Raw genomic sequence first — 13,468 nt, forward strand, 5'->3', positions numbered from 1 at the left:
AACAAAAGAATAAAATTGCAGTCAATCTAAAACACCCCTAAATTGCAGATTTGTGCTTCCACAAAGCATTTAGTCAGATAGTCAGAGGATAGCGAGACGGCAACATTATTTACTGAGTTTAAAAAGTCTGTTATGGTAACATCTGGTTTCAAAAAGCGCTGTGGCATACGTGGCTCGAAATGTCTTTTATATTGCACAGTGAAAAACAAAATTAAATTCCGAAATAGTTTAGAAAGGTAAATGCGCTCCAGATGGAGCTTGCTGTTGTTTATGCTTTGCAGACCGTTGTTGAACACAGCTGACAAACTGTAGGGGTCAAAGGTCAGCGTTGAAGACAGGGTCAGGGTGGGCTCTGAGAACATCAGCTTTAAGGAAAGATCCGGATGCTTGCAACTCATCTGAGTACTTCTTAAAAAATACCACACATTCCCATAAATGACAGTGATAAATTTGCATAGACGCTCATGCACATGGGACACGTTTATAATAATAATGTACACTTTTATTGATCCCCGTGGGGAAATTCTTCTCTGCATTTGACCCATTCACTCAGTGAAGCAGTGGGCAGCCACCAGTGCAGCGCCCGGGGAGCAGCGTGTAGGGATGGTACCTTGCTCAAGGGTACCTCAGGGTAGCTGTTCAGGGGATTCGAACCCCTGACCTTCCGATCATGGGGCAACCGCTCTACCTACTGAGCTATCCCAGTTTAATTACTGTGAGCCGTACCCTCGGGTCTCATCCTCCTCTGTGCTGTGTCTCCAGCACATGTTATCCTGTCAGATGGATAACTGACTCTGGATCAGGCTTCTCGTGGGTCTGTGCATCTGGGAGGGATTACACAGTGAGCATCAGTTTTTATTTATTTGTGCGTAGCATCGTCTGATCATTCAGTTCCATTAATAGATATCTGTGGTTTCGGGGCCCATTGTCCCCAGTCACATTCAATTACAAAGACTAACGATCACCAGGAGAGGCAGGGCCACAACTGCCTGGTGCTTCTTCTCTCTTAGTTTACGTCACAGGTTTGATGTTTGGTGCTTTGAAATCCTGCGTGCTGACAGCTCTGTTGCTTCAGGGTAACGTTCAGTCATTAGATGTAAATTGGGGATGGTATGCAGAATAACAAGATATAGATTAAGAGATTAGAAAGGAAACAGAAAGACAGAAAGAAGAACTCTGGGCCAACAATGAGCAGTCTTCTGCTCAGTATCTTCACTTAATGCATCGTCTTTGGATGTAGAGTGTGTGAAATGGTCTGCAGAAAAACACTGGATTGTGCCAGGTTAATGTTTGCCCTCTGCAAACGTCGCAGATGCATGATGGAAATAAAATTGAGCACAGTGAGGCGTCAGAAGGAGACTTCTAGGGAATCACTCAAAGATAGCGGGAGCTGCTTAGAATTGAACTTGACCCTAAAAAACCTGACCAGCCAAATTTACCAGAAGAGGTTTTTCCTTTTTATTGATAGAGTCGTGTCTCTTTTAATTCAGACGCCATATTTTATTTAGTTCTTTTCTATTCTTTTCTTCTTCTACCAAGTAGAAGTGTTAGCGCTTGTGCTTGAAGTGTGGTTATTGCTCTGCAGCAGTGAGGGAAAGAGTCGCGTGACTGTCAACACCAGAAGTAATGAAATGTTATTTGGAATAAATGGACATTATTATCCTGTCAGACTAACTAACCACTTCCTCTCCACAATACTTTCCCCCCATTTAAAACAGACACACATGAAGTTAGTAAAATGTAGGAATTAATCTTTCTCAAGATTACAATTTCCTGTTTGGTAAAGTCTTTCGGGCTGATATCACGCCTGGTGTCGCAGTAATGCTCGCCAATTTAAACAACAAAGAAGGAAAACAATTTGGCGCTTCTGTTTTTTTCTTCTTTTTTGGATGTTAGTCTTCTTTTTTATTTGTTTTGTCCTGTTTGCATGTGTGCACTAGTGATGCCTATTAGAAGTGATCGGTGCACGTTGGGGTTGTTGCAGAAAACATTGCTGGAACATTATATGCACCGTGTTCAATGTAAATGATTTGTTACCTCGAGAATCTGCAAACCTGTTTGCTGTTATGTGTATAGTTTATAGTATGATTTCTGGACACTTTCCTCACCGACACACTGTAATTGCCTCGTGCTGTGCATTTCCCCGTGGGGCTGATTAGGTGAATTAAACTCCAAACCTGACAATGAAGATGACAGCCACTCTTATTCTGGCAGACTTTGCTTTGAGTCAGCAGAATGGCAGATATTTGTGTTTATTTACAGCCTCTGCTGCTGTTAAGTGCTATAACAGCTACATGTTGTGTAACCTGTTGGATTTTTGTTGGATCAGAAAGCCACAGAGAGTCTCCTACATGACCATTATTTAAGAAAATAACATATACAGTACTGTGCGAAAGTCTGTAGCCAACCCTCATTTCTCTTTATCCTGCTAGAAAAATGGGAAATAGTTGGGATTCACGTGGAAATAAAGTATACAAGGCAAAAATAATTTAGCCTAACAGGTTTTAAAGTCAGGTGGTGTGACCACCTTTATTCTTCAACACAGTCTGAACTCTCTTAGTCAGCTAAGTAGTCTTCATGCTTGTTGAAGGACATCCAAAACTCTTCTTTGTATGTTGTACTCTTCTCTGTCAAGATGATCCCACACTGCCTCAGTATTGTTGACCTCCAGGCTCTGGGAAGGTCATGACTGATAGGGTTCCACTGCATGTTTTTCTATTCATGTGTGCTTTCACTGCACTGGAAGTGTGTTTGGGATCATTGTTATGCTGAAAAACAAAGCTGTTACCAGTCAGATGCTTTCCAGATGGCATCACAACTTGACTGTACTTTTCTGCATTTATAATTCAGCCGGTTTTGACAAAATCCCCGACATCAGCCAATGCTTTTGGGGATGCTCACTGACAGCAACTGAACCAAACATTTCTAATTTGGATTCATTACTCCATAAGATCTCTTGCCACTGATTTTCAGTCCACTTCTTGTATAATTTGGCAAACCTCACTTTCTTTTCCCCCCATTTTCCTTCCTTAAGAATGGCTTCTTGACAGCTACCCTTCCATTCAGGCCAATCCTGATGCTGCTTGAGGAAACAGTAGATGGATCCAGACGCATCTCTCAGGCTGTGCGTCAGGTCTTTGCTGGATTACTTGCTGATAAAGATATGACAGTTTTTTTAGATAATAGCTTTTTGGGAATCACTGTGTTGGTACTATTTTATGCCTGCAATTAAGTCGTTTAGCAAACAAAAACATTTCTGTGAAAATAATTGAAAAAGCAGCCAATGTCCAAAGAAAAACCTGGAAAACTGATGCTCACGACAACTTTAAAAATAAAGAGAAATCTGGCTCCTTGGAAAGAAAATATAAATAAATGAAGGACGGCTCAAGACTTCTGTACAGTACTTTGCATGTACTGCACACTGTGGCTCGCTAATTCATTTTGAAACAATAGGCTCAGTGCTAATGAGTTGTTAATATAAATCTTGAAATCTCAAAAGTTCTGTTCACCGAGTAAACATAACCTTCGATGGCATTCCTGAACAGAAGATACACTTTATGTTGTGTCTTTTATTGTTAGGAAACTGCATTTCTAAGGGCTTGGTTGTTAAGCTTTTATTAGCAGTACGATCGTGAGCTAACATCCACTTCTTTGACCTCAGGAGTGGAAAAGAAATGAAAACCAATGTGGACTATAAAAGTGCATAAAGCTGCATAAAGTCTCCTCACTGTGGCAAACAGAGAACTTTAAACCTTTGAACCAAACAATTATATGACATCATGGTCATAACTCATTAGCAATTAGCTCTAAATTATACAGTTCTGACAATTTTCAGTCATAACGCAGCTTTCCTCAGAATTTCCCATGCGCTGGCTTTGAAATTCCTTGTTGCTGCTGGTGTACAGCGAGATAAGCTCACTGCACAGTAAATGCTTCTGTGATTCCTTGCAAATTACTTCAAGCCTGAATGTCAGAGGAGGTAAAAATGAGTTTGCCTTTGGACAGTTGCCCATCCCATTAAGACTTCTGTAAGTGTTCGAGCTTGCATGTGGTTTGCAGATGGATGCTTTTTAGAGCAGGCAATACAGGTCAGTGCTCCAGAATGCTCATATGAAGGCTGGAGTGTCTCGTTTTAGTTATTTATCTCTAGTTCCCTTTTGTCAACAGTGAGCAGAACTACCACATTAACGCCACCAAAAAACACCTTTTTGTTTAGTTTTTGGCGGCCATTTTTTCTCTTTTGTTGCCTGTTTGTCAGACTTTTTTTCACTTTGAGCTCATTCGGTTGGCTGCATCCATAGCCTTTATGGGTTCATCACTGAGAAGCTATTTCCTCTGTGGAAACCAAAGGTTATGTTTCCCTTGCACATGAAGGTATAGAATTGGGATTACTGTGATTCCTTTTGTTGTCCAATTTTATTTAAAATTCATAAAATACTAAATAAGTAGGAAGTTTCACATATGAAACTATTTCTATGACCCCCCCCAAGAAAAATGTCCTTTTGAAATAATGGTACTAATAATATGTCTTTTCTTAACTCCTCTTAAGGATGCCCCGGGTCAAAGCACTTGACCCCTAACAAGTGTGCCTTTGCATCAAAGAAGGTATTTGGCTATTTGGTATTGGAAAAGCACACAGTTTCTCTTTCAGGCTTCCAAATGTAGACAAACACACATTTAAAGAGAAAAGTAATGACAAACAGGAGTGGCAGCATCATCCTGACATGTAAAATTCAGAGCTAATTAAACTAGAAGCGCTTGAAGAGTTGAATCTTTTATGTCTCATGTTGCTTAGATGTCACGAGTATTATGGTTTTCCACTCTACAGCCACGGCAAAGAGGGCAGCGGTGCTAAAGGGCACCATATTCAATGCTAAAGAATACTTACAACAGCTACGGGAACTTCTCCCATAAGGAAAGAGATGTCAACTTTTCCTTCTATGAAAAGTTTGGCTGGAGATCCATGTTCCCTTCAGAGCAGCCAGAAACATTTCCATGTTAGTTTTTAAAAAGCGTCTCTGATCACTGCAAATGTTCCTTCGCTCCACCTTCAGGAGTTACAGTGATGCCAAAATCTGAGTCGTTTGGAAAAATTACTTCTTGCTTCTTTGTGAATATTGTTATTGAAATTGAAAGTGCCTGTGGGCTGTGTTTCGAGAAGGAGTGCAAGGTGATGGCAGCTGTAAATGCAGAGTAGATAATGGATCATCATCTCAGGCAAAATATGAATATTTAAATTTGAACTCATTTGAGTCAGGAGCAGAACTGAGCAGGGAGTGTGACTCTGCTAACCATTCAACGTCTTTTGTAATTGTCCTCTCTTCAACAAGGGGACCAGTGTGTGCGTGTGTGTGAGTGTGTCTGTGTTTACATATCTTTGTGGGGCCCAAACATTGGACATTTACTCTACTTGTGGGGACCAAATGCCCTTATGGGGACACAATTCCGATCCCCACAAGTTTGAAGGTATTTTGAGACTAAAAATGTGGTTTTAGTGACAGGGTTGCAATTTGGTTATAGTGTGTGCGTGTGTGTGTGTCTTTTTTGCAGCCCCTCAGTCTCTTTCCACAGCACAGTTGCGATGGCTGAAGTTACACAATTTGACTTGAGAAGATCAAGAAGATGCTTAGCAGCTTATTAATGGACACAACAAAGTAATCTGGTCATGTTGTCACCATGTGGTAAAGCTCCAGCTTTTATGAGACAGGCCTCTTTATGTCATTTAACAGACAAATCTTGTGTGAACAATGACTTAAAAAAAACTAGTAAAAACTGCTTCCAGAAGAATTCAGAGGGTAAATAGCAGCCAGGTACATTTTATGCAACAATCATCAGCAATTGTGACCGACTCTGTAAAAGCATGTTTTGGAGTTAACACGGTGCCACAGTCTTTCCAAAAGTGGATGTCCCAGCAAATTCTACCTAATGTCAGATCATGCAATGCAAAAAACCAAGGAGCTACATCTCAGACTCTACAGGCCTCAGTTAGCATTTTAAATGTTGATGTTCATGAAAGTACAATTAGAAAAATACTGAGCAAGTATGGCACATCTGGAAGATTTGCCAGGAGAAAGCAACACTGAACAAAGAAAAGCTTATGTTTGCAAAAACAAACCACAAGACTCCTGGAACGGTGTCCTTTGGACAGATGAGACCAAAGTGGAGATGTTTGGCCATAATCCACAGCAACACATTTGATGAAAATCAGACACAGCATATCAGCACAAACACCTCATGCAAATGTCAAGCATGACGATGGAGAGTGATGATTGGGGCTTGTTCTGTTGCCACAGCACTAAGCAGCTTGCAGTTATTGAGTTGATCATAAACTCCTCTGTATATGACAGTTTACAGGAAGGGTATGCTTTCATATGAAAGTCAAATGTGAGACAATCTGTATGACAGTTTTGCCGACTTTCTGCGATTTTGTCCATTGAAAGAAAAAAAACTCTTATCTGATCTCAAGTTGATCACACTTCCCTTCAGATTTGTCTCCTTGTGCATATCTGGCTCTTATTCTTCATTTGTGTAGCTCCCAGGAAGAACCATTTCTGGACAACCTGTCCTTGAAAACTGTTGAAAACTGGTTAGGTCATTTTAAACTAAAATTTTTCTTTCTGCAGATATTTGAAGTTCATTGTGAAAACCTTTTATTGTATCCTGTACAACGAAAGGAGCAGTGGTTAGGTGATAGTAATTTAACTATTTTGATCACTTTTTCAAACTTTCCAGTGTGCAAACATTCCCTTGTTCAGCTTCTGAAATGTGAAAATGTTTGAATGTTGGCCTGTTGGTTTCACAAAATGATCTTTTTGGTCCGCGACAAGCTGTATGATTAATATAAAACATAATCGTGGATGAATTGAAAATAAAAACAGTTTTGCTTGTTGTGGCTAAATGTAGAATAGTGTTGCACAGTTCCACTCAGCAAGCAAAAGGTTGCTGGTTCAACTCCAGCTGGAGACATAACACTTTGGGAATGTAAAACTCTGTGAAGCAAGACATGTGGAGATGTTCAGGAGAAGGCTCAAGCTTGCCATGAACTAGAAACTGCTGGAACACCAGTGTCATTGTCCACAGTGATTTTAACGTCTCCAGGAAGAAGCCCCTGTTCCACTTTCAAGTTTGAAAGCTTGCTTTATGGTCAGAGAAGCTGTTTGGACACAATGACAAGATGTATGTTTGGAGGACTTCAAACTAATCAATTTAAATAAATTAATCAATTTAAAGAAATTAATAATTCTGCCCAGAAGAGAGGTCAAATATCCATCCAGAATTGCACCAGAATCTTCTCGCTGGCTATTTAAAGCATTGGGTCGAAGAGAAACTTGTTGAGGGGACATTTAACCAAATCTAACCAAATTTAGTGTATGTTTATACGTGACCCTGTGTAGATTAAAGCAAATCCAAAATAAATTCATACTTTTTCTTTTGTAAAGACATTAAAGATTCATGCTGTACAATCATTTCCTCCTAGAAGAAGAACAGTTCAAAGAAATGTCTTGATCCATGCTCAATCGTCCAGGTTAGTAAATCCCAAAAGGTTGATTGTGTTCATCTGGACGTTTTCCGTGGGAGAACCAGGTGACTTCTTCAGTGTCAGCTGACTGCAGCTTTCACCAACCTTATAAACGATACATTTGCAAAATAACTGAACGTAGCCGACTGAATGAACGTTGGGCTGTGAAGTCAGTTCCTCGATCATTAATATGCAAACTGACCTCACAGCCCATCGTTCAAAGAAATCATTAAAAATTGTCACACCCATGATGGATGTTTGCAAACTTCTGACCACAACTGTTAATAGAGTCCAAATATGATGAGCAAGCCTCTTCTTTAATACTTGGTTACTCACAGTATTTGTTGTATGATTTCTCTTTGCTTGCAAACCAAAAATGGTAGAATGAATAAATCCTGTGAAATTGTAACAATACTGCTTCAACTGTTTTGATTACATACTGTCTGTATTAGAATTTCTTCAGTTTTTAAAAACCTTTGTATGAATCTGATCTGTGTTTTGAAACACTGTTCGTTCGATCTTCATTTACCTTGTCTATTATCGATCTGTATCTTCTTCACATTTCCTTCTTTCCCTTCCTCAGTTAGTTAAATAGCTTTTATTTCCTCACTGCGTTTTAAATTGTGACATTTTTATCTGGACATCCGCAAGCTCTTGCCAAAGCTAACATTTGGCCCCAGAGCAGAGTTTACGAAATAAAAATGCTTTCAGTTAATCATCAAACTTGAGCCTGTGGCCCTATTAATCACACAGCTTCTTTTGTGTTTGCAGAGATTGGACCCGTTACAATCACAACAGACCCAAAGAAGTTCCAGTATGAGCTGAGAGAGCTGTACGTTCAGGTGGGTTCAGAGTTCACATCTATCAGTCTAAGGAAACCGAGGCTGAAGCCTGGATGCTCGGGTCATCTGGCTTTGATAAAGGCAGCAGGCTTTGCTCATGTCTGATCTGCTGGTAGAACAACTTGCTGAGCTTATTAAGAAATTTTATCATTCATACAACATCGGATGATGAAAGAGCTTCAATTAGTGTTTTCATCTTAAGCGGATGCCTATCCTTCATGTAACTGGGGCCATGCACCTATTAAATTAAATGATCGTTTGCTGACTTTGATGCACAAAAGCCCCGAAACTTCACCCCATTTTTACCTCCCCTGTCATTACAAAGAAATGCATAAACAAAAACATACAATGGATGGACAGCAAGCTCTGCATATTTCTGTAATTAGTTTGGTACAAAAGGGAAGATGAGTACCATTCAGAGGCCCTTTGAAGAAAGACTTTGGCGAGTGTCTGTGCATCCTTGGCATGTCCTATTGTTAATCTGGTGTGCGAGCGCATAGCATGGAAGGGATCCAGTTTCCTCTCTCTTGCTGTTTCATTCCTGAGTCTGTTTTTCTTCCCCTCACCTCTTCACCTGCACAACTCCTGAAGAGGCTTTGGCCAAAGAGCGTGGAAAATATACTCTTTGGAATTGATATTTTTCTTAAAATTGAAAAATGTCTGTCACGAAGGCAGTTGTGTTTCAGAAGGGAGAAAAAGTCAGGCCACACTTCAAGAACCGACGTGCGTTGGGGTTTGGCTTAGCCTTAGTGTTTGGGACAGTGGGGGAATGTGGGAGTGCAACATTGTCCAGAGGGGAGATGGTGGAGTTCAGAGGAGTAAGAGGAGTCCTGTCTCTTTACCTACCACCCAAATCCCCCCACTGTGGCTCACTCCGTTCCAGATGTTACTCTTGGGGGTTATGCATCCTAGCTTGGTACTGAACCCTGGAGACAGACAGACAGACAGACAGTAATGTGTCTGCTGGAATGCAGCAGAGAATATTTATGTTTGACCCCACCGACAAGCCAGAGAGAAGAGTGGAAAGGACAGAATGAGCATTCATACATTCCCCTGCATATTTTCTATTTGATGTGTCTTTCACTATATTCTAGATTGTAGAGCTAGAGTCACTAGATTTTATCAGTGCTTTGGATTTTTTTCAAGACATATATTCCACACAGTGTGGCTAGTGGCCAGTTTCACTGCATATAGAGTCCAAATCAAGCAAACGTTTTGCCATAAATCTCATTTAAACGCATTTAAAGCTCTGTTGGAGGTTCACTCACTCACACTTAGGATACTTAAACTCATAAACTAGTTTTTGATGGCTGCCTTTTTTTCTCTCAGGGAGGAGGAGACTGTCCGGAGATGAGCATCGGTGCCATTAAGATTGCCTTGGAGATCTCCTTGCCCGGATCGTATATCTATGTCTTCACTGACGCGCGCTCTAAAGATTATAAGCTCACCCACGAGGTCCTGCAGCTCATTCAGCAGAAACAGTCACAGGTTTGGATTTTCTTTTTCTTTCTACACTCAGTAATATCAACGAGCTCAGATTCAAAGTGACCATGTTTTTCTTACCTTGTCTGTAGGTGGTGTTTGTGTTGACCGGAGACTGTGACGACAGGACTCACATTGGTTACAAAGTATACGAGGAGATTGCCTCTACAAGCTCTGGGCAGGTCTTCCATCTAGATAAGAAACAGGTCAATGAGGTGAGAGGAAACTTTTTAGCACGTACAAGCATTCAGGTTTCAAACCATTTGTGGTTTCAAGAGGTAATTTGGTCGTAGTGATCGAATCATTTAAACTCATCACAGGTTTTGTTCCTAAGCTGTGTACTGTAAATAAAATGGCAGCAGAAGGTTTTACAGCCTCCTCGTGTATTTCGCTATGCCCACGCTCGAGTCTGGTCTCCAGATCAAGTGTGCAGGAAACATTTAGTTGATTGATGTGTACCGTAGCTCTTTTTAACTTTTCCAAGAAATGTAAATCATCAGTCTTGGATGTAGAAACGACTCGAAGCCTGAGCTTTAAATGGTATTGCTGTTTTACTACTGTAAGATAAGATCCCCTGCTAGGGAACTGAGACGTATAGATTTTAAGCAGTTTCATATTAAAATTCAGAAATGCTTCATTTTTCTTTCTTGGCTTGTGAGCAGCATTTTTTGTCAACATCAAATGCATTCTGGTCTGGAGGTGTGCAGAGGAATGAACGAGTAAAGTGGTTTCTAACTAGCTGTCATGGTTTCGAGGGCAGGACTCAGTCGCAGGACTCACGCTGGGTAAAAGTCAAAAGATGGTTTATTTACAAGGATGACACCAGGTGAAATATATACATATATACAGTGCTGGGAGGGAAACAGCGGGCCCGGGGCAGGCAGGAAAAGGTCCAGGGAAGATCCAAGCTCCTCTTCACACAGCCAGTGACTCACAACAACCCACAATCCAGTCTTGTCCAAGCTCACTCACTGTCATCCACTCGGGATCCACGAGGAAGGGAAACAGGCAAGGGTCCAGGGAATTCTGTACACAGGGAGAGAAGCTGATGTTAGAAAGAAGCACTAGGAAATCACTAGGCAAGCTGGGTTATACTGACGGAGATTAGCGCAACAATCCAGCGAAGAATCAGACTCCACTGAGGCCTTAAGTAGAGCAGGAGTAATCGTCGGCGATGGATGGCAGGTGAGTAATTATCAGTGATCGAGGACACGCGAGGACGAGAGCCAGACTCCGCCCCGGTTGGGAGTAGTGAAAACATTCGATCATCGTCATAGATCAAAGTCAGTTAAACTTCAGGCATCTCAATCCGCCCAGTTAGGAAACATAAACCATTGTAAATCAGTTTCGCCTGCTGTGGTGCAAAAAGAAATGACAACATGCTTACTGGAGAGGTAAAAATGAGGCAACAAGACTAAATTTCAATCAGATAATGCTTCCCCATGCAGTCATCATTTTCCTAAGGCCTTTTTGAGATGAACGCTCTCACAAGCGCATGTTCCATCACATGTCCTGGATAGCGAGACATGTGGGTCACACACAGTATGGCTTGAGTTCTCCACAGAGACTCAGAGGAAGGAGGCAGGACACGGAGCATCGTTAGAAACTTCCAGATCAAAGCGTTCACGTGTTGGGAAGCTGACCTTGTATGCAGTTTGTGTGTTAGTTTTCTATATCACTTAAGTCTCCATTATATTTTGTCAGGTGTTTGAATACAGATTCAGGGTCCCAAAACTATACACCATATATGTGTAACTTACGCATTCTTCACATTTCCTTTCCATCGCTGTAGGTTCTTAAATGGGTGGAGGAGGCAGTGCAGTCCTCAAAGGTCCACCTGTTGTCCACTGATCATTTCACTGGAGTCAGCAACACGTGGCAGATGCCCTTTGACCCCAGTCTCAAGGAAGTCACCGTGGCACTCAGTGGCCCGGCACCTGACATTGAGATCAAGAACCCCCAGGGTATGATGAATGTAAACCACATGTCAACATGTTTCCTAAAAAGCTTCGTTTTTGATGTATTTTTTGCATTGTTTATAGAATTCACTAAAATGTGTATAAATTATGTATTCATTCATTTAAAATGATGAATAATGAATAATAGCTAAATTTGTACAGCATTCAATATTGTGCAAAAGTACTGAGTCATTGCTCGTTTCTTATATAAGAGCAAGTGAAATAAGTGCAGAGCTGTTGTAACATGTGCAGCCATGTATGCAAATACAATATAGAAAGCAAAACTAGAGTTTGTACAACTCTGATGAACTCGAAAACAAATATTTTCTATGGTCACTTGTTCTTCAACACTGGCTGAACTCTCTTAGGCAAGCGCTCCTGTTTCTTTCAGTAGTCTTCAGGAATAGTTTAGGCTTCTTAAAGCACATTCAGAGTTCTTCTTTGGATGTCGACTGCCTTTCTTCCTTTGCCTGTCTGATCCCACACGGCTCCAGTATGTTGAGATCTGGGTTCTGGGGAGACCAGTCCATGACTGTTAGTTTTCCATAGTGTGTGTGTGTGTGTGTTTTTCTCTCTATCCGGGGATGCTTTAACTGCTCTGGTAGTGTGTTTGGGATCACTGTCATGCAGAAAAATGAAGCTTTCCAGATGATATTGCACGGTGGATCAAAATTAACGACTCCAACCGTGAAAACAGCAAAGAGGGGAAATACCACAACAAACATGCACAAACATTTGACCCACAGCATGCATTTAAGTCGCATGAATCTAATTTCTTTACTGCCGGTTAGGGATGGTTGTGATATCAATAAGAAAATCGGAGTCGCTAAATTCTTATCAGTTATCCCTATCCATGTTCATAATTGTGTCAATTTTGACAAGATCCCAAAACCACAGTTTGAAATGAAACCGTGACAGAGCCTCCAAAATCAGCTTTGCTTCTTTTTTTAGTTTCTCTGGAATTTAGAGGAGATTTCTCTATGTGCAGTATGTAAAATACACACTCTGCTTTCTAGCTTTGCCAGAAGCCAGAGAGAAGCTACAGTGAAGTGACAGGTGTCGGTGTCCCATGTGGCGCGCACACACGGTGCAGATAGCAGAGTCAGCAGAACAGACGAGCGTCAGCTCAGATCTCACAAGAGTTGTCGTGGCCGAGTGGTTAAGGCGATGGACTAGAAATCCATTGGGGTCTCCCCGCGCAGGTTCGAATCCTGCCGACAACGACACAATGCTTTTCTCAGCCGTCAGACAGTTAAAGAGCAAACCAACCCTGACAGGCTGTAGTCGCTGATTTTCTGAGAAGACATGAAGGGATAATCAAAAGAGAATACTGCAAATATGAATACTAACTGAGGGACCAAAGCATAAACTTACGTCTTAATGCATGCTCAGTCATCCAGGTAAGGGAATCTCAAAAATCTCTGTTCATCTGGACGTAACAGTTTCAGTGGCAAAGGTTTCAGGTCCCACTGAGATCTGGGAAGACTACTACTACACCTACTGGTAGTAATAAACCAGGACTAAAAGCTAGAATAGAGTAAATATAGAAACCAGTCACATGATGCTAGAGTAATACATAGATCAAAACAGAAATCCTAAATTGAAAACAACAATTTAAAAAAAGGACTAATTATCTAAAACAGCAACTAGACGATACTAACACGTAG

General features: G+C 41.1%; 1 protein-coding gene, 1 long non-coding RNA gene and 1 other non-coding gene across 4 annotated transcripts in view; 2 read left to right on the plus strand and 1 right to left on the minus strand.

Annotated features, from left to right (window-relative positions):
• hmcn1 (hemicentin 1) overlaps positions 1 to 13,468 on the plus strand; it is an 89,906-nt gene that overhangs the window by 13,428 nt on the left and 63,010 nt on the right. For both annotated transcript variants that reach the window (XM_014407334.4, XM_076875519.1), the window contains exons 2-5: positions 8,291 to 8,361; positions 9,691 to 9,849; positions 9,936 to 10,058; positions 11,636 to 11,807. In XM_014407334.4, the coding sequence (XP_014262820.3) occupies positions 8,291 to 8,361; positions 9,691 to 9,849; positions 9,936 to 10,058; positions 11,636 to 11,807 (525 nt within the window). The remainder of the gene's footprint in view (positions 1 to 8,290; positions 8,362 to 9,690; positions 9,850 to 9,935; positions 10,059 to 11,635; positions 11,808 to 13,468) is intronic.
• On the minus strand, positions 10,630 to 11,467 carry LOC143413119 (uncharacterized). Its single transcript, XR_013093703.1, has 2 exons — positions 10,943 to 11,467; positions 10,630 to 10,869 (listed from the first exon to the last, which is right to left on the minus strand). It is a non-coding gene; the product is annotated as an uncharacterized LOC143413119 (long non-coding RNA).
• On the plus strand, positions 12,943 to 13,024 carry trnas-aga (transfer RNA serine (anticodon AGA)). The gene has a single exon. It is a non-coding gene; the product is annotated as a tRNA-Ser (tRNA).

This window comes from Maylandia zebra, linkage group LG17, assembly GCF_041146795.1.
Source record: "Maylandia zebra isolate NMK-2024a linkage group LG17, Mzebra_GT3a, whole genome shotgun sequence".
Taxonomy (NCBI): domain Eukaryota; kingdom Metazoa; phylum Chordata; class Actinopteri; order Cichliformes; family Cichlidae; genus Maylandia; species Maylandia zebra.